The sequence below is a fragment of the Marmota marmota genome, unplaced genomic scaffold (genome assembly GCF_001458135.2).
Source record: "Marmota marmota marmota unplaced genomic scaffold, marMar, whole genome shotgun sequence".
Taxonomy (NCBI): domain Eukaryota; kingdom Metazoa; phylum Chordata; class Mammalia; order Rodentia; family Sciuridae; genus Marmota; species Marmota marmota.
This window is the reverse complement of record NW_026000174.1, coordinates 123,207-146,905: the sequence shown is the minus strand read 5'-3', so window position 1 is coordinate 146,905 and position 23,699 is coordinate 123,207. Positions and strand designations below refer to the sequence as shown.

The 23,699-nt window shown below is 34.2% G+C and overlaps 1 protein-coding gene across 1 annotated transcript in view; it reads left to right on the top strand.

Annotated features, from left to right (window-relative positions):
- The first annotated feature begins 1,248 nt into the window (after positions 1-1,248).
- Positions 1,249-23,699, top strand: part of LOC107135437 (glutamate carboxypeptidase 2) — a 136,422-nt gene continuing 113,971 nt past the window's right edge. Inside the window, 7 exon segments of the mRNA XM_015477316.2 lie at positions 1,249-1,477; positions 3,794-3,902; positions 5,161-5,347; positions 12,009-12,110; positions 18,830-18,955; positions 19,719-19,905; positions 22,551-22,644. Of these exon segments, the coding sequence (XP_015332802.1) occupies positions 1,360-1,477; positions 3,794-3,902; positions 5,161-5,347; positions 12,009-12,110; positions 18,830-18,955; positions 19,719-19,905; positions 22,551-22,644 (923 nt within the window). The 5' untranslated portion in view covers positions 1,249-1,359.

Sequence of the window (23,699 nt, the reverse complement as noted above, 5' to 3'; positions counted from 1 at the left end):
TTTCCCTCTACATAACATTACTATTATTAAGAATATATAAAAGGGAATAGAATTAGGTGTGATTGTTTCTCTCAGTTAATAAAACAAATAACAATTTTTAAAATTTTTGTTTATCTTTTATATTTTTAGTTTGTTCTAATTAATTATACATGACAGTAGAATGCATTTTGACACGTCATAGATAAATGTCGAGAATAACTTCTCATTTGTCTAGTTTTATATGATGTAGAGTTACACAGGTCATGCAATCATATGCACATAGGGTAATAGTGTCAGATTCATTCTGCTATCATTCCTGAGTATGATAGTATGACCTCTTCCCTCCCTTCTTCACTTCCCTCGGTCTAGTCCAAAGTACCTTTATTCTCCCCCATTGTGAATTAACAATTTCTTATTTATTTTGAAAGACTGGCCAAATTCAGGTAGGATATGAAAATGAAGCCTCTGAGTTCAGCAAGTTCCAATATCATTCCTCTAAAAAATGATTTTATAAAGGTTTGGGAGTGTAGCTCCTTGGTAGAGCCCTTGCCTAGCATACCTGAGGCTCAGGTAGAGCTCCAGTACCACTAAATAAATAAATACTCAAATAAATTCCTTGTGCATGGGTCAGGATGATTGCCAGTTGGAGGCTAGGCTTGCCTCAGAAGCAAAGTCAGACCCTGGTCTCAATAAATACATAAATAAATAAATACTCAGTTGGTTTTATTATGTAAATAGAGGGGCACACCCTAAATATTGTAAATAACAATGTAATTTGTTACGAAAAAAGAGCTTGGTGGTAGGTGACTTTGAAGCCAACCCTATCTAAATATAAAGCCTTTTCTGCTTGAATTTATGCAGCACATTATTGTAAGTATTTTGTAGGGTTTGAAGCTGGAAAAAAAAAAAAAAGTTCTTAAGAGATGACTTAAGTCTTTTCTACCAACTAGGTTGGAGCCAGGTCAGTATTTATTTTCCTAGGCAAACGGAGGAGCATTCTGTTGAGTCACTGAAGCGGAGAGAGAAAAGTAGCGCTCCCCTCTCGCAGATTCGCCCCTCTCTTTAAGCAAGAGCTGCAAATTTCCAGGAGTAACTTTCTTTTTTTTAAGCGCCTCTCGAAAGAGGCCGGGTTTCCTTGCCTACCCCTCGCACGGATTGGTTCAGAGTAGACGAGCAATACTTTTAGGGAGGAACTGAACCCCAGCGCTGGGAGTGAATTCTAGCCGCGGGTGACTGATAGGCCAGGCACTAGGGGAGGAAGGCTGACCCATGGCGGGGCGGGGCGGGGCTGCTGGGCTAGGACCCGGCTTGTGCGGCCGCGGCGGAGGCTCAAGTCTCAGGAGGCCTAAGTCTCAGGAGGCCTAGCCCCACTCAGCGGAGATGTGGAATCCTCTGCGCGAGAACGACTCAGCTGCAGGCCCCGGGCGCCGTCCTCGCTTGCTCTGCGCTGGGGCGCTGGTGCTGGCCTCCGGCCTCTTTATCCTCGGCTTCCTCTTCGGTAGGGGCGCTTTTGCTAAGCAAACCCCAGAGCCTCCCCGCGCAGTTCCGCGGTTTCCAGATTCGCAAGCCGACAGCCCAGTGGGGTCCTGTCGCTCATCTTCCCTAGGGGCGGGCTGTTTGGAAAAGGGCAATAGGCGGAAGGGTTCCTTCGAGATTGGCGGAGCATTGCTGCGGGCTTTATAGGGTTAATTTCTAAAGACGTTTTAGGGAAGGTATAGAACAGGGAGAAGGGTTGAACCTGAAATTGAACGCCCCGCAAGATTCAATACTTTTGGGGACAAGTAGCATTATTTTTACGGTTGTGTAACGAGGTCATCCAAGCTTTGCCTGAAGCGGCTCCTACCTGTTTGGGGTTTTCGTCTAGTTCGGTGCCTGGGAATGCTTCAGGTGCAAGGTAGAATTCGGGGTATTACTGCAAAAGGAGTCTTCACAGTCTTAAGTCCTAGAGAGTAGCAGAGGCACATTTAAGAAATGGGTGAATTATTGCTAGCGCTTTGAACCAATCTTTGTATTGTTTCCTCAGTATTGATTTACAGACTTAATCCAGCTCTACATGAAAATCATAGCAGTACGTGCAGACTCAGTCTTTAAATTCTAATTTTGATTCTACCACTTCGTAGTGACCTTGAACAAATTACCAAGTCTCTTTCAACCTCAGTTTCTCACTTTATGGTGAGAATAATACCTGCAATTTATAGATTATAGTAAACGAAATAGCATGCAAAGTTCCTAGCACCATACTGCGATTATTTTTGCTCTTCATTTCTCCTCTATAAGGAGATGATCCTAACAGGACTACTCCAAGATATCAACAGATAGTCCGCCCTGACTCTGAATTCTGGATCCCCTCGCTGGGATTTAGAAGACCCTTAACTGGTCCACGTTAAGTTTATTCAGATAAACTTAACCAGTTAAGTTTATTCAAATTTGCTATCATCTGCTAGTTCGCTGTGTGACCCTGGAGTTTCAAAAGACTTTTGAGCCATATACTCTGTTCATAAACTAACATGTGGGATTGGTAACCACCTAGGGTTGTTGTGGGGCTTAAATAGGATACATGTTCAATAATTATACATTTCAAATGAAGTTTTCATTTTCTCAACTAGAAAACTAGGAGTTAAGAACTGGCAAGGTCAGCATACTAGTCAAATATCCTATCTGTCTTAAAGGCATCTCATTCTTTCTAGTTCTGCCCTTACCCCAATTCCTGTATTCAGTGTCAGTGGCTGGCACAGAACAGGTTTTTTATTGTGTTTGTTTTCCTTAATATTCTCTGCTGTCCTCTCCCGTCTGCAGACCTCTAAGCTTTTCATCATGTTCATTTTTCAGATCCCAACTCAAATATCAAATATCTCATCCTCAGTGTATCCTTCTCTGATCCCACATTCTAATCAAAGTCCTTTAATTTAATTAACAGGTAAAACCATATATCATTCATGTCCAATCGTGTATTTTAATGTGTTGTTTATATGCATGTGTGTTTGTATACATATGATCAAAAATTGGAGAACATTATGAAAACAGTGGGTGTTGAGTTTGTAATAATTTTAATCACACATCAGTATACTCTTTCCAAATAAATCCTGTCATGATTCCATCTCTCCCTTAGATTAAAAGTCAACCACAGAGGCTAATGGGCTCTACACAATGTGGGTATGCATTGCTTCTGGCCTCCTGCATATGTTGCATGCCTTGCAGAAATGTTGGGTAAATTGGTGTTTCACTGTAGGTTTCTGACCTTCAACTTCTCAAGCCTATTTCAACCAGAAACAAAATCGCAGCGCGTTCTGTTTTCATTTCAGAACCAGAGCAAATTAAAAGTTTGAGTTCTTTTCAACATTTTTGAAATAATTTATGTACTTGAAATATGAAATAGTTAATTCACTATACACATTATTAAATGTTTATTCCAGGTCAACAGGCAAGAAGTCACTAGAGAGAGAATCTTTACAGAGAAAGAAAGTGGATCCATATTTGGACTTTATTTTTAATATGTACAGTTTATGTTCATTGGTTGAAACCCTAGTGCCATATTTAAATCAAGTGCTGATACTTCATAAAACATTTCTTAAAATAGCAACAATATATTATTATTGAAATTTGAAATAAAAACATGTTGCTTTGTAATTTTTAAATGTTTGCATGATGCTTTTTCAGTGGAAGTAGGCAAAGGAAATTAAATTTCAGAAAATATCAGCTAACATCTTGAAATATTGATATTTTGTGTTTTACACATGACAGATACAATCAAAAAGAAAAATAAGACTTGTCTATAAGCTTATATCTCATTCCTATATTTGTTTGTATTTTACAGGATGGTATATAAAATCTTCCAAGGAAGCTACGAACGTTGTTCCACAGAATGGTCTGAAGAAAACATTTTTGGATGAATTGAAAGCTGAAAACATCAAAAAGTTCCTATAGTAAGCATATACTTAAAAATTTTATGAATAGATAATTGGGTATTATTCTGTTAAGAAGTTTTGATATTTCATACATAGGCATGTTTTTTTTAAATCAATGTTTTCTGTTTGCTGCAGATCTTGCATCTCATTTCATGTGGGGAGGATTATACTCTTAGCTAAACTTTACATTATTACAGAGGCTTCAGAGTAGGAGTCAGTGAACTTTTTCTGTAAAGTGATCAGCCTTTGTGGGCCAACACATCTTTGTCATAACTACTCAGCTTTGCTATTACAGCAACAAAGAAGCCATGGAAAATATATTAAAAATAAGCATGTAAGTTATGATAAAATATTATTTATAGGCAGTGGTATTTGAACAAAATTATTCTGTTTTATTCACCTATTGGTATTTAAAAACCATTCTGGGTCTGTGGACTATACAAAAAACAGCAGTAGGCTAGATTTGGCCTGAGGAAATTAGTTTGCTGACTCATGCTTTAGAGAAAGATAGTATTTTTTAGTAAAAAACAGACTTGGGAGCTGAACAGAATTGAGTTTGAATTGCATCTTTGCTGGCTAATACTAAAATAGGTTTAAGTGACTACTTAATCTTCCTGAGCCTTCATTTCTATCCCTGTAACACAGAGATAATAATATTGCTGTGATGAGAATGAAATTGGAGAGTATGTTTGGCATATTTTGAATATTAGTTCCATGCTTCCTGAGATAGCATAGAGCAAAAGAGAAAATGAGTAATTTTTAAAAGTATTTACAAAGCAACTAAAAATAAAACAAAGCAACTAAAATAAAACAATTAATATATAATTGATTAGAATAGCTAGTTTTTGTCAGAGCATAAATTCTCCTCGCATATTTATTTATTCATTTATTTTTTACAAATTAGCTTAGTGCATATATCCAAAAAATATCTGAAGTACCTCTAGTGATTGAAGGATTTTCTAGTGAATACAGGATGTAATTTTATATAAAAAGACCATAACGTATACATAGATAGATAGATATGCATAGTCATAACAAACACATAAATGTCTATATTAATTGCAACAGAATCAAAACTGTGGACAAAAATTTGCTAAGGGACTTGGAAGGTTTTTTGGAAGATCCTCTTTAAGTGAGAGAACTTGAAGTTCAAACTTCTTTACTGTGCAGAAAACTCTCCTTGGCCTCTTGCACTTATTCAACTATAATCATGTTGATTTGGGATAAAGGCTCATTAAACATTAATTTCTAACCACTTTCAATTTTTGTTCACCAGTAATTTTACACGGATACCGCATTTAGCAGGAACAGAACAAAACTTTGTGCTTGCAAAGCAAATTCAATCCCAGTGGAAAGAATTTGGCCTGGATTCTGTTGAGTTAGCCCATTATGATGTCCTGTTGTCCTACCCAAATAAGACTCATCCAAACTACATCTCAATAATTGATGAAGATGGAAATGAGGTAAAAAACAAAAAGGGAATAAAAGAAACATCCATCCCAGTCTATTCTTTTCAAATATCTTCTATGAAACAATATGCTCTCCCTTCTTCAAATTTTGATAGAAATCAATATTATTGAAGTTTGTGAGTAGTATCTTTGATAACTCATTATAGTGTCAACTACTCTGTTATTATGTTTGAGTTTAATGTGATGTTGGAAAGATTCTGATAAATTAGTGATTTATGATAGTTACTGTCTTTATTTTTTGTATTTTAGTATTGTACACCAATGTCAAATATTATATACTGATAAAATTCCAAGAAACTAAAATAGATACACTTTTGATAGGTTTAAATTATGAACACACTGCATAGATGTGGAGTTGCTAAAATATTCATTGACCAGTGTGCTGTTTTCACTAGCAGGTTTTATTGGTTTGTAATGATCATGTTTCCACTTGATCTTATTCAAAAGGCTAAGAGGCAATGAATTTTTATGTCTGAAAGGACCATGTGTTCAAATCTCTGACAACTTGTGTGGGGCATTTGGAGGGGGAAATGATTTGGAGGCAAGTTCTACAGGATGTTATCTACTCTAAAGAATATGCAACATTGTTTGCAAATTTAGGCATATACAGGAGGAAGAGAAGAAAACACACATAATCAACACAATTTCTATTGTAATTTGTGTTCAATAAGAAAGCTCATAAAATATAACTCAAATATCTACCCCTGTTTACCACATCTTAGTTTTAGGACTATCATATCTAAAATTGGCTCTTTCAGTCTGGAAAGCTTCCTTCAATCCTTTTGTTACTGGGTATTCTAAGTTACATATTGCTTCAAATATATCCAGCTTGATAAGTGCACTAAAAATGTCAGGTAATTTTAATATTAATTTTTTTTCAAAATATGTCATTAAATGCCTCTCATATCAGTCTCTTCTTGATAAAGGATTAATATATTGTTTTATTCAGTCACTGATAGAATCCCATGCTAAATTTCCTAATATAATTTCCTAATATTATTTTCCATATTACCTATTTTAAATTTTAGTAGTGAACAATTTAAATTTGAAGAAATGCTATTAAACTTTGTAAAATTTAAAAGTATTTTTGAAGTATGGGGAATGATAATATACATCATAGGTTTTCATGATATCTACAGAATAAGTGCTGGCATATCTATATAATCAATTATGAACTTGATTTTCCTTTAAACTTGCTTTTAAAGGAAAATTATTTAATGACATAATAAAATATTGACAATGTTAGAAATGCACACATATATAAGACTGTCTTGATATATCAAATTTGGGGATTGTTAGTATATAAAAACGGAAAATAGCAGACTCTTAATGTTTTTCTTTTGTCTTTCCTTCACTTACCAATTTTGGCTGGTTCATTGTTTTTATTATTTCATTATTTATTTTTTTGTTATTACATACATTTATAAAGTTACTAAAGCCTATCACATGAAATAAAAATGAATCCTGGGCTGAGGATATAGCTCAGTTGGTAGAGTGCTTGTCTCACCTGCACAAGGCCATGGGTTCAATCCACAGCAAAACACACACGTGCGCGCGCGCGCACACACACACACACACACACACAAAGAATCATATAAAAGTTTTATTTTGGAGACTTTACTGAATGGTGCTAGCTACCTAAAGCATCTTATTTATTCCAAGTTATATCATTGATTCATTTTAATTTTTTACAAGTTACACAAGCATTTCATCACATGGTCCTATGGGATACTGTACTTCCTCTGCATTTTACCATTTTCAGGGCAATCACTATTCAACTACCCACTGATTCTTTTGACATTCACCTCCATTTGTATAAGTTTGTTTCAAATTCTGGCATTATCTATATAAATTGTGTCAATTCAGCTATATGCCATCCCCCTACTCGGTTACCAATGTTCTTTCTTATCTCCTAGTGTAGTTTGTTATATGTGGCAAACTATTCACAGCTGAGCTGTGTGGTAAGGTATGATTTCTTCTATTCTTGTATAACACAGACAAGTTTCCTGCCCACAGGCAACAGATATAATTAGTAGTTTCTAGATCCTATTAGAAACCCAGTGTTCTTACTCTACATAAGTACTTTGTTTCACTTTGTTTATGCATAGATAACGTACCACAGACATTGAACTGCACATTGCCTTTTTATGTCACAAAAAGTAAATAGAAATTTATAATCCAAAATTGTTTAAATTATACTCAGAACACATAATATGAAGCTATTAGTGAATTTCAGAAAGTGACTAATGTTCTAAGGCTGATATATATTCTACTTTTAATAAATTCAATCAAGTAAGTAATTTCCTTGACCTTAAAATTATTTTCTTCATTGTTAGAATAACTCATGAGGTTGCTGTGAAATTTAGTGCTTCACACTGTGACATAATATTGAAGATTTCCAAAAATTAATTGAGGCAAGCTTGAATGCTCCCTTGCCAGGAAGACTCACTGATATGGCTTTGCTTCTATATGTATTTTTTTTTTGCACCTTAGCAAGTTTCTTTTACAAACTTACAGTTTCTTTTACAGACTTACAGTGACACAGATAAGTTTGTACCCTATGCAAATCACAGAAAAAAATATGGGAAATTTGGAAAGTGTAGGGATTTTAGCACAGTGGTTGATTTGGTATCACTTGAGGTCCCATCAGTCTCAGTATTATCTGGACTCACTCCCAGCGCCTCTATCCTGGATATACTGCACTGGCAGTGATGAGAGTATGATATTGAAAGAAGTGATGATATCTGGTAGCCTTGAATTTCTTCCAGTCTTGAAGGGAATGACTTTAAAGTTCCACCATTAATTTTGATAGTTGCTATACTCTTATCAGGTTAATTTGCTTCCTGTACAGGTTGCTAAGACTTCTTGCTGTGAATGTGTTGAATTGTATCAACACATTTTTTTTTTTTTTTGAGATGAGCAAGATATTTTTCTTTCTTGAGCTGATGGTAATATTAAGTGATACTCTAATGTTAATCTAACCTTACATTTCTGGAACTGGTACTAGGAGTTTAAATTCATATGTTCATATATATTCAACTTATATTTCTAACATGTCTAGTTTTTTTTTTTTTTTTTTTTTTGCAAGTTACTTCTTAGGCTGTAATCTCTAGATCATACTTGTTTTATAACATGAGTTGTTCATAGTAGTCTTTGAGAAAGGTTGTGTTTGTTATATTTAAATGATCTTTTTCTTTAACCTTTCATGGAGAACTAGTTGGCCTTGGCATTTTATTTTGAACTCAGGGGCAATTGACCACTAAGCCAATTTTGTATTTTATTTAGGGACAGAGTCTCACTGAGTTACTTAGCACCTTGATTTTGCTGAAACTGGCTTTGAATTTGCGATCCTCCTGTTTCAGCCTCCCATACCTCTGGGATTAAAGGCTTGTGCCACCACGCTCAGCTCGTTTATTAAGTTTTTTAAAGCTGCATTTTCCGTTTCATCTAACTTTTCAAATTTATGGTCATCATTTTTATTAATACTTTCTTACCTTTTAATAATTTGTATAGTTGGGCTGGGGATAGAACTCAGTGGTAGAACACTTTCCAAGCATGCACAAGGCCTTGGGTTCAATTCCCAATATTGCCCAAAATAAGTAAATAAATAAACAAACAAACAAACAAATAAATCTGCCTAGCAGCTGTAGATAAGCGTTTTTCCATACCTAATATTATCTTTTATGCGTTTGCTATTTTTTCTTATTGATCTTTAGAGAGACGTCAATTTGACTTATGCATTCAAAGAATAAACTTTTGGCTTTGGGAAACTTTTCTTGTGTGACTTTGTTTTATGTTTTATTAGTTCCATTCTTACTTTATAATTGCCTCTTCTTTCTTTGTTTTGTTTACATGGCTATTCTTTGTAGCTTACCTTGTTGGCATTTGGCCTTATTTTTAATATGAGTTTTAAGGCTACAAATTTCCCTGTAAGTGTCACTTCAACTGAATCTCACAACTTTTCAAAAAGAATACTTTAGCTATCTTACCATCAAATAGTTTTCTTAATTTCTATTATTGTTCCACTCTGGAATTACTTAGAATTTTAAAAATTCTGAATTTTAAGATTGTTCTTACTGTCTAGTTTGATCTGATTCTTAGATTAAATATACTGTGATAAGATAAAGTGATTTGTAGGACGATAATTCTTTGACAGTGGTTGAAGTTTCCTTTAGAAACTAATATATGGTAAACTTTTATAAATATTTCATTCTTTTTAAGTGTGTGTATGTGTGTGTGTGTGTGTTGGTTTTGGGATTTAATATTTTATATCTGCTTTTTGACTTGCATTTGTTCATTATCTGACTGAAATCCCCTTTTCCTTAAATGCATCCTTATTCTGTCTACTTTCTCTATCAGTGAAAGAAGGAAAAATGTTAAAGTTAAATACTCAGTATTCTAGTATTGATTTTTTTTTTAATTTTATTTTATTTATTATGTGGTGCTGATGATCAAACCCAGTGCTTCACATGTGCTAGGCAAATGCTCTACCACTGAGACACAACCCTAGCCCCTAGTATTAAGGCTTTACCATGACAAGTTGAATGTAGATTATTTTCTTATTTATTTTAATCAAACTATTTTGAAACTCCTAAATCTGAGAGTTCATAATTTTTATTAGCTTTGGAATATTCTTAGTTATTAAATATTCAAATCTAGTTCTTTCACATTCTTTTTGTTTTCTTCTTTTAGAACTGTGTGTGTCCCAATCATTCTCATTTTATTCTTTAGTTTTCTTAATATTTCTTCTATACTTTTCATTTCTAAGATTCTGTGCTGTATGCTGGGCCATTCCTTCAGATCTGTCTCTTAAACTCATTACTTTTCTCCAGATTTGTCTGTTTTTTAACCTACAAATCATTTTTAATTTTTTTCATCTAACTTTTATCCAACATGTGTACAATAAATATAAGAAAAGTAGTCTTTGCAGATGTGATTTTACTTTGTTCTTTCTGTTGGCTCTTTTCTAACTATTTGTGTGTTTAGTGATTTGGGGGGACTCTGAGTTCTTTCTCACAACTTTGTGGAACTTTCTTAAATCCTAAATTTAAGGCTAAGTATTTCTGATAGTTGCTGCCAAGTCCCAGGGGACGTCATAAATCTGGTACTACTTTAAAATATTATTTTTTAGTTTAAGATATTTTGTACCATATGGATCATGAATGGGAAATTGCAGGGCTATGAATTCTCTGGTGCCTTTCTTTCCACTCTACACTAAGCCATCACTTTCTGTAGAGCAGATATATTTCTAATTTATTGCTAACCCTAAATAACATTCTTCTTTGGAGACTAGCCTTATGCAGGGGTCCTATTAACTCCACTATTTGGACCTTCATTAGACTCTTAACTCCTATGTCTCTTTCATGGATCCCTATGCTCCGATAGAACCAATTAAGGCAAATCAGACTACTCCAGTCATCTTTTTGTCACTATAATAAAATACCTGAGATAATTAAGTCCTGAAAGAAAATGTTCAGGGGTTGGGAGTATGACTTGGGGGTAGAGTGTTTGCCTAGCATATGCAGAGCCCTGGGTTTGATCCCCAGCACCACAAAAAAGAAAAATAGGTTTATTTTAAGCTCCTGGTTCTGGAAGTTCCATTCCATGATGGGGGGTATGGAGGGAGGTCCCTTGGCTTCAGGCCTCTGAATAAGGCAGCACATAATGGCAGGAGCATGTGGATGAGCAAACTGCTAACCCCATGACCAGAAAGCAAAGAAAAGGGAGAAGTTGGTACCCCATAACCTCTTTAAAGGCATATCTTCAATGACCTAAGGTCAGCTCACCATCTCCTAAAGATTACTCCTCCTCCCATAAGTGCCACTCTGGAGAACAAACTGTTAACAACACATTGGTCTTAAGGGAGCCTTCAGCCTTCACACTATAGCATGGATTTGAGCACTCATTCAAGATTACTGTTTTCATGTCTTTTGTTGTTGTTGTTGGGGGGTGACTTCTGAGTATTACTGCTTTTCTTTCTCAATTCAATAGTAACATGTAGAAAGACTTAGATGTTTTGTTTCACAGTTTTCATTCTTTTTGGTGTGAATATTGTTCCTTGTATCCAGATACTACTGGGTATGATCCTCAATTATGTAAAAGCTCATTAAAGTAAATTTAAATTTAATACTTATTTTTTTCTAATTATCTTAGCACTATTATTACGAGTGCCTACTATTACTATACATTACTATGTTTGTATTTGGGCACTAAAATTTAACATTTTTATCTGTGGAAACTTTTTTTTCCCCTAAATCAAAAGCTGGTTCTTATAAGTTTTCTCAGGGATCACAAGAGGTTAATAGACTATTAGCCTTCTGTGAAGCAACTATATTTTAGGCTTTTATTTAAGTCAGACTGGGATGCAATGCCACTTTAAAAAAAAAAACTATTGCTAATTTAGGGGGATAAAGCATTTTTTTAGCTTTGTCCCCCTAAATGGATGTTGAGGACAAAGTCTGAATTGATTTATTTCATGTGTTCCTCATACCTTCTAGCACATTGCTGAGCATCTGATATGTATTTTCACAATGCTGAAGGATTAGTTACCCCTCAACTGCCAGAGATAATTAAGATAGTAAGCAATTCCCCTTGCTAGAATGTAGGAATTAGACTTCAGCTGATTTGCTTTTGATTGTTGTGTTTGTGTCTCTAGATTTTCAATACATCGTTATTTGAACCACCTCCTCCTGGATATGAAAATATTTCAGATGTTGTGCCACCTTTCAGTGCCTTTTCTCCACAAGGAATGCCAGAGGTAAAATGTGATGGAATAAAATACAAATGACAAAAAGAAGCTTCCTGTCACCTCAGACATGCAGGCAATATTTAAAGGGTAATAAGAGGATTTTTGATATAATTCAAATTAACCCTTTTCCACATTTGAGAAACTAGAGCTCCTCAGGAGAGAAAAAAAGTGCTGATTTTTTTGTTCATGGTGCTTTTTTAAGATAAAATGTGTTACAATGAGATGCACAAAACACATTTATTGACTTTTGACAAATACATCCACCTGTGTAATCCAGACTTCTTCAGTATATAGAGTATTACCATTACTTCAAAAAGTCCCTTTGTATTCCTTCTTAATCAACTCCACACAGCACTGAGTGAATCATTCTTTTTTTTTAATTTTTTTTTATTATTAGTTGTTCAAAACATTACAAAGCTCTTGAGGAGTGAATCATTCTTCTGATTTTTTCACTATTGTACATTAATTTTGCCTATTTTATTAATTCATATAAATGGAATTATATGACATGTACTTTTTGTGTCTGGATATTTTCACTAAAGATAGAGCCTGTAAGATTCATGTTTTAATATTAGTTTGCTTGTTTTATTGTTCCAAATTGTTGTTCCAGTAATTTCTGTTGCATGCCTATCATACATTACTAAAACTGTATAATATTGATTAATTTTCAAAAATTTTGAATAAGGATATTGTTATCATTTCCAAATTCAGAATATGAATACCCATTCTTAAAAAATCATATGAAGTTTACTTAATAGACTGTGCATCAGTATCATTTGAAATTTTATAATTTAAGTCTCCAGATTCTTGCACAGATTTTGATGAATGTCTTAGTTTGTACTTCTCTAACATAATACCACAAACTGGGTAATGTATAAAGAAGAAGAGTTTATTTTCTTATAGTTCTGTGGAGGCTGTAAAATCCCAGACCAAGGTGACAGGACATTTGGTTTTTTGGTGAAGGCTGCTCTCTGCTTCCAAGATGGCACCTGGTTGCTGTGTCCTCCAGAGTGAAGGAACAAGTGGCCTCATATGGCTGAAGACAGAAGGGCAAGCAAGCCAAATGCTTCCTGGAGCCTCTTATACAAGGGCCTTAACCTCATTCATGAGGGAGAATCCCATGGACCAGTCACTTCTTAAAGGTTTCACCTTTGAATCCTTTTATCTTTGCTATTAAGTTTCAACACCTGAATTTGGGAGGAGACATTCAAACCATAGCAATGAGAAAGCTAAACTGGAAAAGATTCAAAATAATTTATTAGTAACTCAAAATGTTCTGTCTCCTAATATAATGTTTAACATTAAGTAAGTTTAATTTTGGATGTTTCAAGTTTGTGGTACTTATGACAAATTTACAAGTTCCTCATTGGCAGTTAGGTATATTGTGTTATCACTCAATAGAAAGGTAAAGGCTTGACTGTCATTGGAAATGTCCTAAATAAAATGTTTGCACTTAGAATTGAACTGACATTGTAAAATCTTTACCAATCAGTTAGGATTTGCAACAAAAACATAAGGATATGTCAGGTACAGAAGCATATGCTTGTATTCCCAGCTACATGGGAGGTTAAGACAGGAGGGTCTCTTGGGCCCAGGGATTCAAGACCAGTCTGGAAAACAGCAAGACACTGTCAAAAAGATATAAGGATGATTTAATGTCAGGCAATGTCATATTTTTATTATTTTAAAAATATTATTTCTATGATTTTCAAATGAATTTGGTTTGACAATTTATTTTTAATTTTAAAACTTCACAGAACAGAACATTTTCTATTAGTTAGATGAGATTTATTTCAAATGAACATTATGCTTAATGATATAATTAACATTATACTTAATGATAGATTATTGAAAAAATTCTATGTAAAATTGAGCCATAAAAAAGATGCTTTCAATCATTGAAATTACTTCATAATTGACAGGAGATAGAAATAGAGGATAAAACAGTTGTCAATGAAAATACAGTATATTTTAGATCTTAGGTTTGTTACAGTTGCTTAGATTTATTCTCCAGGTTAAACCACTCTATTATTGTGAATACATGTGCAGATCCTTTATTTATTTTAGTTTGTTTTCACTTCAAATCTTATTCTCAATCCCATTCTTCTTCTCCACTCTAATGTATTTGTGTCCTTAGTTATGTGTGTTCTTGGAACTATATGGCTTTGTATGTGTTGGAGGTATTTGCAATTTACATAAATCACATTATACTTTAGGACTTATTTGATTTGTTTCTACTTTCAAAAGTTCTTTCAAAATTTGTTTTTGCTTATGTCAGAGTAGTTAAAAGATTTTCACTGTTACATATTATTTTATCTTATGTGGGCACCAGAAGTGACACTCATTCTCTTAGTGACAAATATATAATTTGTCTCTAAACTCCCTTTATCCCAAACATTGTCACAGTGAATGGTCTCGGACATGTCTAGATACAGGCCTATGAGAGTTTCTCTGTGCACAATAACAAGAAAACTGTGAAGCCAGGTGTGGTGGCACTGGCCTGTAATCCCAGTGGCTCAGGAGGCTGAGGCAGGAAGATTGTGAGTTCAAAGCCAGCCTCAGCGAGTCGCTATGCAACTCAATGAGACCCTGTCTCTAAATAAAATACTAAATAGGGCTGGGGATGTGGCTTAGTGGTTGAATGACCCTGAGTTCAATCCCCTGCCCCCCCTCAAAAAAAAAAAAAAAAAAAAAAAAAACACTGTGAAATTTATTGAAAAATGAAACTGTTATGTAGAAAATACAGATTGTGCTTCCAGATGGGAAGACAGGATATTATGAGGAGAATATTACATCCAGATTTCTGGGTTGTAGGAAATAATTAATTTCTCCAGGCCTATCCTAAGCACTTTATGTCCTCACTCACAGTGTATGAATGTTTCTCTTTCCTAAAATGGATGTATAAACTTTAACATCTCAATTTTGCCCATATAACTGTTCGATTTTGTTAAAGTTTTAGTTAACATTTCTTTGATTACAAATGAGATTGCTCTTCTCTAAACATACATATTTATTAACTAATCTTTTTTCACTTTTGAAAGCATTATTATATATTTTTATGTTGAATTTCTGAGCTTTTTATTTTTATGGTTTTCTTGAATATTTTAATTATTCATCCCATATTGATTTTAGATATTGCATATATCTTCTAATTTTTTGGCTCTTTGTTATTTTATCTATGTTGTACCTGGTTGAAAAGAAATCTCATTTTTGATACTGTCAAATTATTCTCCACATATTTTTGTGCTTCAGGCCTTTTAAAATTAATTACCTCCATTATTTATAATGATATATCTGCAAAACCAAAATATACAAAAATCTGAACTAATAAATCTTCATTTAAAAATAATTTTACCAGATCAGAGTTAAATATATAAGGAAAAATTACATATGATAGCAGAATACATAATGAAGAAACTTAATTTGAAATAACTATGAAATAAGTATACTTCTAAAATCTTATCAGATAGATGAGTGTGAAGCAGTTAACAAACGCTGTGAAATGTATTTAACAGTAAAAAGATTATGTAGAAGAAACAGATTATGCTTTGTATGGGAAGGCAGGACACTGTAAGTAGGATATTATACCAGATTAATTTATACCAGAATAACTTAATTATTCACAGATTTATCATATAAGCACTGAAAATCCACCAAACAATTTTTGAACTTTGACATGATTATTCTACTCATAAGAAATTGTCATAAAAATTATTATCACTTATTTCTTTCAGGCATGCTTAAATTCTTCTAGATTAACAGCAGGATAAATGGAGTCTGTTATTCTGTTTAGAGACATAATTTACAATTAAATTAAACTATCAGATGTGCTTGCTGGCTTTTGCACTTTGCTGGATCATATGTAACCCAGTCAGAAGAGTCTTAATTCACTTTAAATTGTGTCTATATGTATGTGTGTATAAGATTTCACTGTTCTTATCTTTGAATGTATATTTTAATCATCTAGTTTCTGCTTTAGTCTATTTGAAATTTGACATGTCCATAAAGTATAGTAACCTAAAACATAATCCAGTGGCTCTCAAACTTCAGTGCGTGTCATAACAGTTTGTGACAAAGATTCTGTTCCCACCCTGGGTTTGAATAGATCTGGGCTGGAGCCTGATTTGTCTTGGTCCTAGGTGATGCTGTCACTGAATGCTCCAGAACCACACTTTGCCTCTCAATTCTGCTCCACAAACAAGGGTGGGGAGATGGATACTCAGAGGAAACAGGGAAAACCTGAAGCCAACAGTGCAAGATTGCATTTATTCACAGGCACAGAACAATGCTACAGTGTAAATTATAAGAAGGTCATTGTTTGAAAACAAGGCTTTTTTCTAACCAACAGTGACAGCCCACATTTGAGAAAGGTTGGGAGGAAATATCTATCAGACTTGTTTTCATTTTCAAAGTTTACTGTCACTTTCAAACTAATGTTTTCTCTAATATCTTCTTCATAATAATTTGTTATGGAAAGACTGGCAATTTATCAACAAATTTCCACCATTGAGTGATATTTAAAGGAACAGTCTCCCCAAAGTTGGTGGTGTTAAGGATAAATTTCAAGTAGAATAATTAACACTGTTTTTCTTTTTCCTAAAATAAAATGGTTTAATGGCTTTTTAGCCACAGTTGAAATAGAATAAGAGCATACTCTAGAAAACTCTTTTAACAATTATAAGCCAGACATATAGTGCTGTCTTTAGAAATGCATACACATTTTATTGGTTTTAGGAAGAAATATAATAACTTAAAGAATTCCTCTTATAAAAGCAAAGATTTTCATGTCACCTTTTCAACTAGCTTTTTCCCATTTTGTTTAAAATTGCACCTATATGAGTACTAATTCACTGTTTGATTACTATAACTTTTAAATTTTTCTATAGAATTTATCACCTTTTAATATGTCATATAATTTGTTTAGATATTAAATTTAATGTTTATTGTCTTTTTATCTTCTTCCATCCACACTTTTGTGAGTTGCTTCAAGGGCAGAGATTGCTGTACCATGGCATATAATAATTTCTTCAACAAATCTGTCAACTAATTCTTAACAATCAGCTGGGAAGCAACTATTTTAGTATTTGATATAAATTGATTGTGTATATGCTATGATAAATGTAGTCAAAAAGGAAAATTAGAAACACCATAAAATTATAGGATGTAGGAAATCATTTGGGACAGTGTCTTTAAACTGGGGTGTGCAAAAGCTTTTCAGGTGTAGGCATGTGTTTGTTTTAAGGAAATATATTTTCAGATCAGCAATTGCCCAGTGTACTTCTATGTGAAATTGAGTACTAGCCTATGTGGTGAGGTCCTGTTGCTACTATGGCCCTACCTTCCTATTTATAATCATTTTTCTCTTGTATTACAAATGAAAGACATCCTCTACCCATATCCTCAAAAAAAAACATAAATGAAGTATTTCTCTGCATTGTAAGACTCGCTGGGGCTACAAAGAAATCAACAATTGGAAGTGTTACTTAGAAATATTTGTGATGATGTTGTTACTAAATCTAATGTACTAGATGACAAGTAAGGAGTATTCTTGTGAAACCAATACCTGTGGCAGGACAGAAAGAGAAGCTGGATTAGGCAGAGGGAGAATCACACTGCAGTGCTAGCTCAAGGGCAGTCTTGACTAACCCTATGCAGAGCTCCAGAAAACCCCTTTGGAATTGTCTTTGATTAGACAGAGGTATTCAAGTATATGCTTACACCAATCATCCACTGAATGTGTAACAACCCCAAAAGCAACATGACCTCACAAAGTGGCCATCTGCAGCTGAGGCAGTCCCTGAAGGTTTGACAGCTGAAGGCTCTCCGCAGGCAGGGAATCTTCCCTGCAGCTGAAGCAAGATAGTCTTCATTGAAGGGGAATCACAGCAAATACAGTTTACTTCAGAGTGAAATGCTGAAGGGAAAGGGGCACAAAACACAAGATCAAGAAGAAAAAGGAATGATGGAGTCCTAACACTAGAGTATGTCCATGTCTTTCTTTAAGTAGATGATGTTGAATAGTAAATAACTGTATATTTATTTAAATTCCATTGGGTACATAGAAAATTATGTAAGTTGCTTCTAAAATATTAATGTTTATATTATATTATAATATTCTCTGCAGATACTTGAAAAAATTTTAGATGTCCATGTTAAATATATGAATAAGTACATTCCTTTTCAAAGTCAATTTTGTGACTAGAGTACCAAAATAAAACAAAAAAAGGTTGGAAGATCACTGATTTAACCTAACAGTTTATTTTACAAATCAGAATGTTGAGACTCCAAGATGTCTTGCACATAATTATCCTAAGAACTGAACCCAATGACACAAGCCATTTTCCTTCTGGTAGTTGTGAAGACCCATTATGTTATTATTTGTGAACACAATTCTGAAGAGAGTAAAGCTGTCATCAAGGGCTCCTTTAGCTAGGGTGCCTTATCCTTGGACTGCATGCAGCAGTGTGTATATTTATATGTGTTTTTCCAGGGCAGTATTTTTATATGTTCTGAAAAAAAGACATAAAAACAAATATTATTTAATTTGTATGTCTCTAGCCCAAATTAGCTTCAACTGAAATTCACTTCTCCTTGTGTGTCTTATTTAATGCTCATATTTTTTCTGATCCTTTTGCATGTTCTTGATTCTTCCCTTTTTCAAAGATATTGAATATCCCTCATGCAGGAAACCTGTATATTTTATAATAAATTATTCTTGATCTCAACAGGGGGATCTAGTATATGTTAACTATGCACGAACGGAAGACTTCTTTAAACTGGAGAGGGACATGAAAATCAATTGCTCTGGAAAGATTGTGATTGCCAGATATGGGAAAGTTTTCAGAGGAAATAAGGTAATATCATCTCTTTCCTTTTCCTCCAATATGAAAAGGTATAATACAATATATCTAAAATCTTCTTACAACCTTTTGAAGACTATGATCCTCTTACATTCTATAAATGTCCACCTTACAGGGAGGACATACTTACTAGCTTATGGGAAGTGGTTTTAAACTGGGCCACTGGAATTGGCCAGTGTTTAGCCAGGGTGAGCCGAATAGATTTTTCTGTACTTGCAAGTTACCCCTGTGGCCTACTTAGAAATGCATACTAGATTTGTTGTTTCAGTATTTTTGTTTTAAATATTACATCTAAAAATATTTACTGAAATAAATTTAATATACATTGTTATTATAGATATTAAGAGAAAATAAAATTCACATAGTAGTTTTAAATTAACGTTACTTGACTTTTTAATTTTTAAAAATTTTTTTTGGAAAATAAATTAAAAAATATTCTCTTTCAACTATAGAACTAGGAGGAATCTGCCCGAGGAGTCTACTTGCTCTATATACTTCCAGAGCATCAAAAGGAAACACCAAGTACTCACTACTAGTATCTGGGTATTTTCCAAATCTGTTCTGAGAACTGATACATTTTTAGAACCTGAAGTAGAAAAAAGAAAAACTACTTCTCTGAATAAGTTCTTTGTTGTAAGCCTAATGAGAAAGGCTTGAACATAAAGCTCAGTTACTCATTTACGTATAGTTTTGAAAATTGTTACTACCAAATCTGGGGCAACCAATTAACATAAGTGAAGTACACTCTATTTCCTAGGTTAAAAATGCCCAGCTGGCAGGGGCCAAAGCCATCATTCTGTACTCAGACCCCGCAGACTATTTTGTTCCTGGTGTACAGTCCTATCCAGATGGTTGGAATCTTCCTGGAGGTGGTGTCCAGCGCGGAAATGTCTTAAATCTTAATGGTGCAGGGGACCCTCTCACCCCTGGCTACCCAGCAAATGGTGAGTGATAAGGCCTCAGTCATTACAGGACACTTAGCCACATTTTAAAGTGATTTTATTTAAGGATTTTCTTTGACACAAAGGACTGAGAATATATATATATATATATATTTAAATTTTATCTAGGAATGAGAGAGTTTCTGAAAATTATTGGTTCAGCTTCCTTATTTATTATTTGAAATCCTTGTGACTAATAGGTTTTGGAATTCAGACTTCCAATTGTTTAAAAAGTAACATGGTACATATACCATATAATTCATAACACTTACTTGGGAGGCTGGAACAGAACACCAGAAACCAGTATATAAACAATATTTGCATCAAACTCTATGAATGCTGATTCTAAGTGGGGTAAATATGGAATATAAATAGACTCATCTGCTCAAGTGAGTTTTGCTATCAAATAAGTTCAGGCTATATTGGTTTTATTGTCAAGTACATTTACCCTAAATTCATAGTTCGCACAGATTTTTTTTTTTTTTTTTGCTTTTACCATTGACCAGAGATAAGGAGAAGAGAAAATTTTATAACATCTTTAAATGACAAGATAGAATCTAGAACCCCTGAAAGACACCTATCTTTTTAAAAATTTTTTTTTTTTTAGTTGTAGGTGGACACAATACCTTTTATTTTATTTATTTTTATGGGGTGCTGAGGACCGAACCCAGGGTCTCACACATGCTAGGCGAGCACACTACCACTGAGCTATGACCCCAGCCCAAGACACTTGTCTCTGTTGCTGCATGATGATAGCAGTGATGGATGTGAAGGAGTATCTCCTACATGCCAGCACTATACATGCCTCAACAACCCCGAAAGCCAGGAGGCATTATCTCTGTTGGCAGGGGAGGAAACTGTGACTAGAAGAGGTAAGCTGTCTGCAAGAGATAAACAACTACTTAGCAGGGAGTGGGATTCTAATTCAGGTACTCTGGCTGCAGAGTCTGTGTACTTGTGCTGAAATGCCACCTTGTAAAACATTAATAAAAGGAGCTCAATTATTTTAGGTGTACTCAACTATCTGAACATGTTTACAAAAATATGTAATCATTTAGTTCAGGTAGTTGCGAATTAACTAAATTTGTGTAATTTGCATAAATTAGTTGGCCAAAGCATCTTTGTCATTTACATATTTACTCTTCATCTGGGTTTTCCATCAAATCCTGGGTTCCTCTGAAGCTTATGTACTGTTTTGCTTTGTAAGTCTTCTGAGAATATGGTACATTGTCATAGATTCTTTGCTTTTTTTAAAAAAAAAACAATACACATTACCATATAGTAAAACCATATGAATCTGCCTAAGGTTTTTCCACCTTTTTATTCTCAAGTTTAAAAAAATGCAACTTCTTCCAAATAAAATGAGATTAACTGGAATGTTTCTGTTGATTATCTTCACATTAAAATGATGGGATTTTGGGGGGAACCCATGTTATCTTTGGAAGCTAGCATTTATTCAACCCGTTTGGTGCCTTTAAGTTTACCACTTCCTTTTAATTTTAGTTTCTACTATGGAATAGTTCTAACATATCCAAAGCAAAGATAGTCACCAACATATTGTCAACTTTGTTTCATCTACCTATCACCCCCCTTTTGTTGAAAACATTGCCCCCTACACAGCATGTCATTATGTCATTCTGCCCAAGAGAATAATAAGTTTTTGAGATGAAGTTTCTTATTAGATAATTTCAAAACCTGGTGGGGGGAGGGGAAGGAAAACACAGACCTAATTTGTCTTAAGCCTGAATAAATGTCAGAATATTATTTTGCAGTAAAATTTATATGCAATAAAATGCATAGATCTTAAATTCAGTTCAATGTATTTTTCTATTTTAAATTTTGTTTTTGCAGCACTGGGAATTGAATGCAGGGTCTTATGGTCTGGTTCATGTGCTAGGCAAGCACCCTATACTGAACCATGTCTCCAACTCCAGTTCAATGAACTTTGAAAATTGTATGCATTCATGTCACCCAAAATTAAAAGACATTTTTATGATGTTCAGAGGGTTCTCCTATGCTCTTTCCCAGTCAATTTGCACTTCATCCCCCCCAAAGCAACCACATTTTGATATCTAGCATCGTACATTAGTTTGCCTCATTTTGATGTTCATATAAATGGAATCAGACAGTAGATGCTCTTTTTTGTCTCACATATTTCTCTCAGTATAATGATTTGAGATTTTCCATATTATTTTGCATAACAGTAATGTGTTCCTTTTAACAACAGAATAGCATTCTATTGTTGGATTATACAAGAATTATTTATTCTGTGGTCAGAAATTTGTTAGATGATGTAAATGTGGCTGATTTAAACAATTTTGTAAGGTTTTTTTTTTTTTTTTGCACATATGTTTTCATCTTTTTAAGGTAAATACCTAGCAGTGGAATTGCTGTGCCATAGTGCACATTTCTGCTTAAGGTCCCTTTCAAAATAATTATCCCAAGTCATTGTCTAATTTATACTCTTAAAAGCAATGTAGGAGAGTTTAGTTGCTTTATGTTCTTGCTAACATTTGGAATTATCAGTTTTCTTTAACGAATTCCAATAGATCAAAATGAGAATGTGTTCAATATGATTTATAGAGATCCACTTGAAAGGAATTGAGTTTTTATTGGAAATGTGTTTCTTTTTGTTGTTGTTGTTTCAGAATATGCATATAGGCATGATATTACAGAAGCTGTTGGTCTTCCAAATATTCCTGTTCATCCAATTGGATACTATGATGCACAAAGACTCCTTGAGTAAGTTTGCAAGAATAAATAATTGACTACTTGGGTATTTCCCATGATTGGTAGTTTTATCTTCACTTTTTTTTTTCTGTATTGATTGTCTCTGAGATGGGTAGCACATGTGATTGTATCATGATTTTATAGAATAATGGTTTTGTTCTGGAATTTACATTATATGATTTATATTATATGATTATCCAATGTTTGCCAGTCACCTAAAGGAGCCTTTCTGATCTCTAACTGCAGGGAGCATAATTGATCAATTGCTCTAGCCATTATGCTTTGAAATCTACTGCTGAGTGTGGTAGGGTGCTTAGACAGACTCGTTCTGGAACCACAGGACTCCTCAGATATGAAACTTTGACTTGAGGACCTGTTGATAATTAACTCAAATAGAAGCTGCACCATGGCCCCATCTTCCTCTTCTTCCTTCCCTTTCTCCTTTACTTTGCATCAGATCTGCACCACAGTCTGCTGACTTTATGAGCCTTCCCTAGCTCCCATTTGCCCCTAGTAAATCATAGTCTTTTCCCCTAATGAATCTCTTACTCATCTGTGTTGCTTATTTCTTTTTTCTTGAAGGACCCAGAATAAAATAAAGTGAGAAATACTTAACCATTGTGTTTTTATTCTCTTTTCTTTCTTTTTCTGCTTTCATTATTAAATCTTCTTCAAATATGTTACTGTTTAGCCTAGCATTGGAAAGCTTTCCTCTTTCTTGCCCCATTTTTTTTTCCCATCTGAATGTCCCTTCTTCTCCTTTTAGGAAAGGAGATGCCACTGATTTTTCTGAAAGTGAAGTTGGTAAAGACCAAAACACCTGGCAAGTTTGTCCTTTTTCTTCTTTGAGTACAAAACATTCTTACTCCTTGTATTCTAGCATCTATGAGAAAGCGTTTTATGACCTAGCATGCAAGGCCCTCATTTATATAGGTGACCAGGCTGATATCTGGAGATTTGGAGGTATGTGTTCAATTTAAGAGGAGGTTAAGGAAGTACCCTGGGTTTGTTTTGTTTTTCCTTTTGGCCCATGTTTTAGTCAGGTTTTTTTTTTTTTTTTTTTTTTT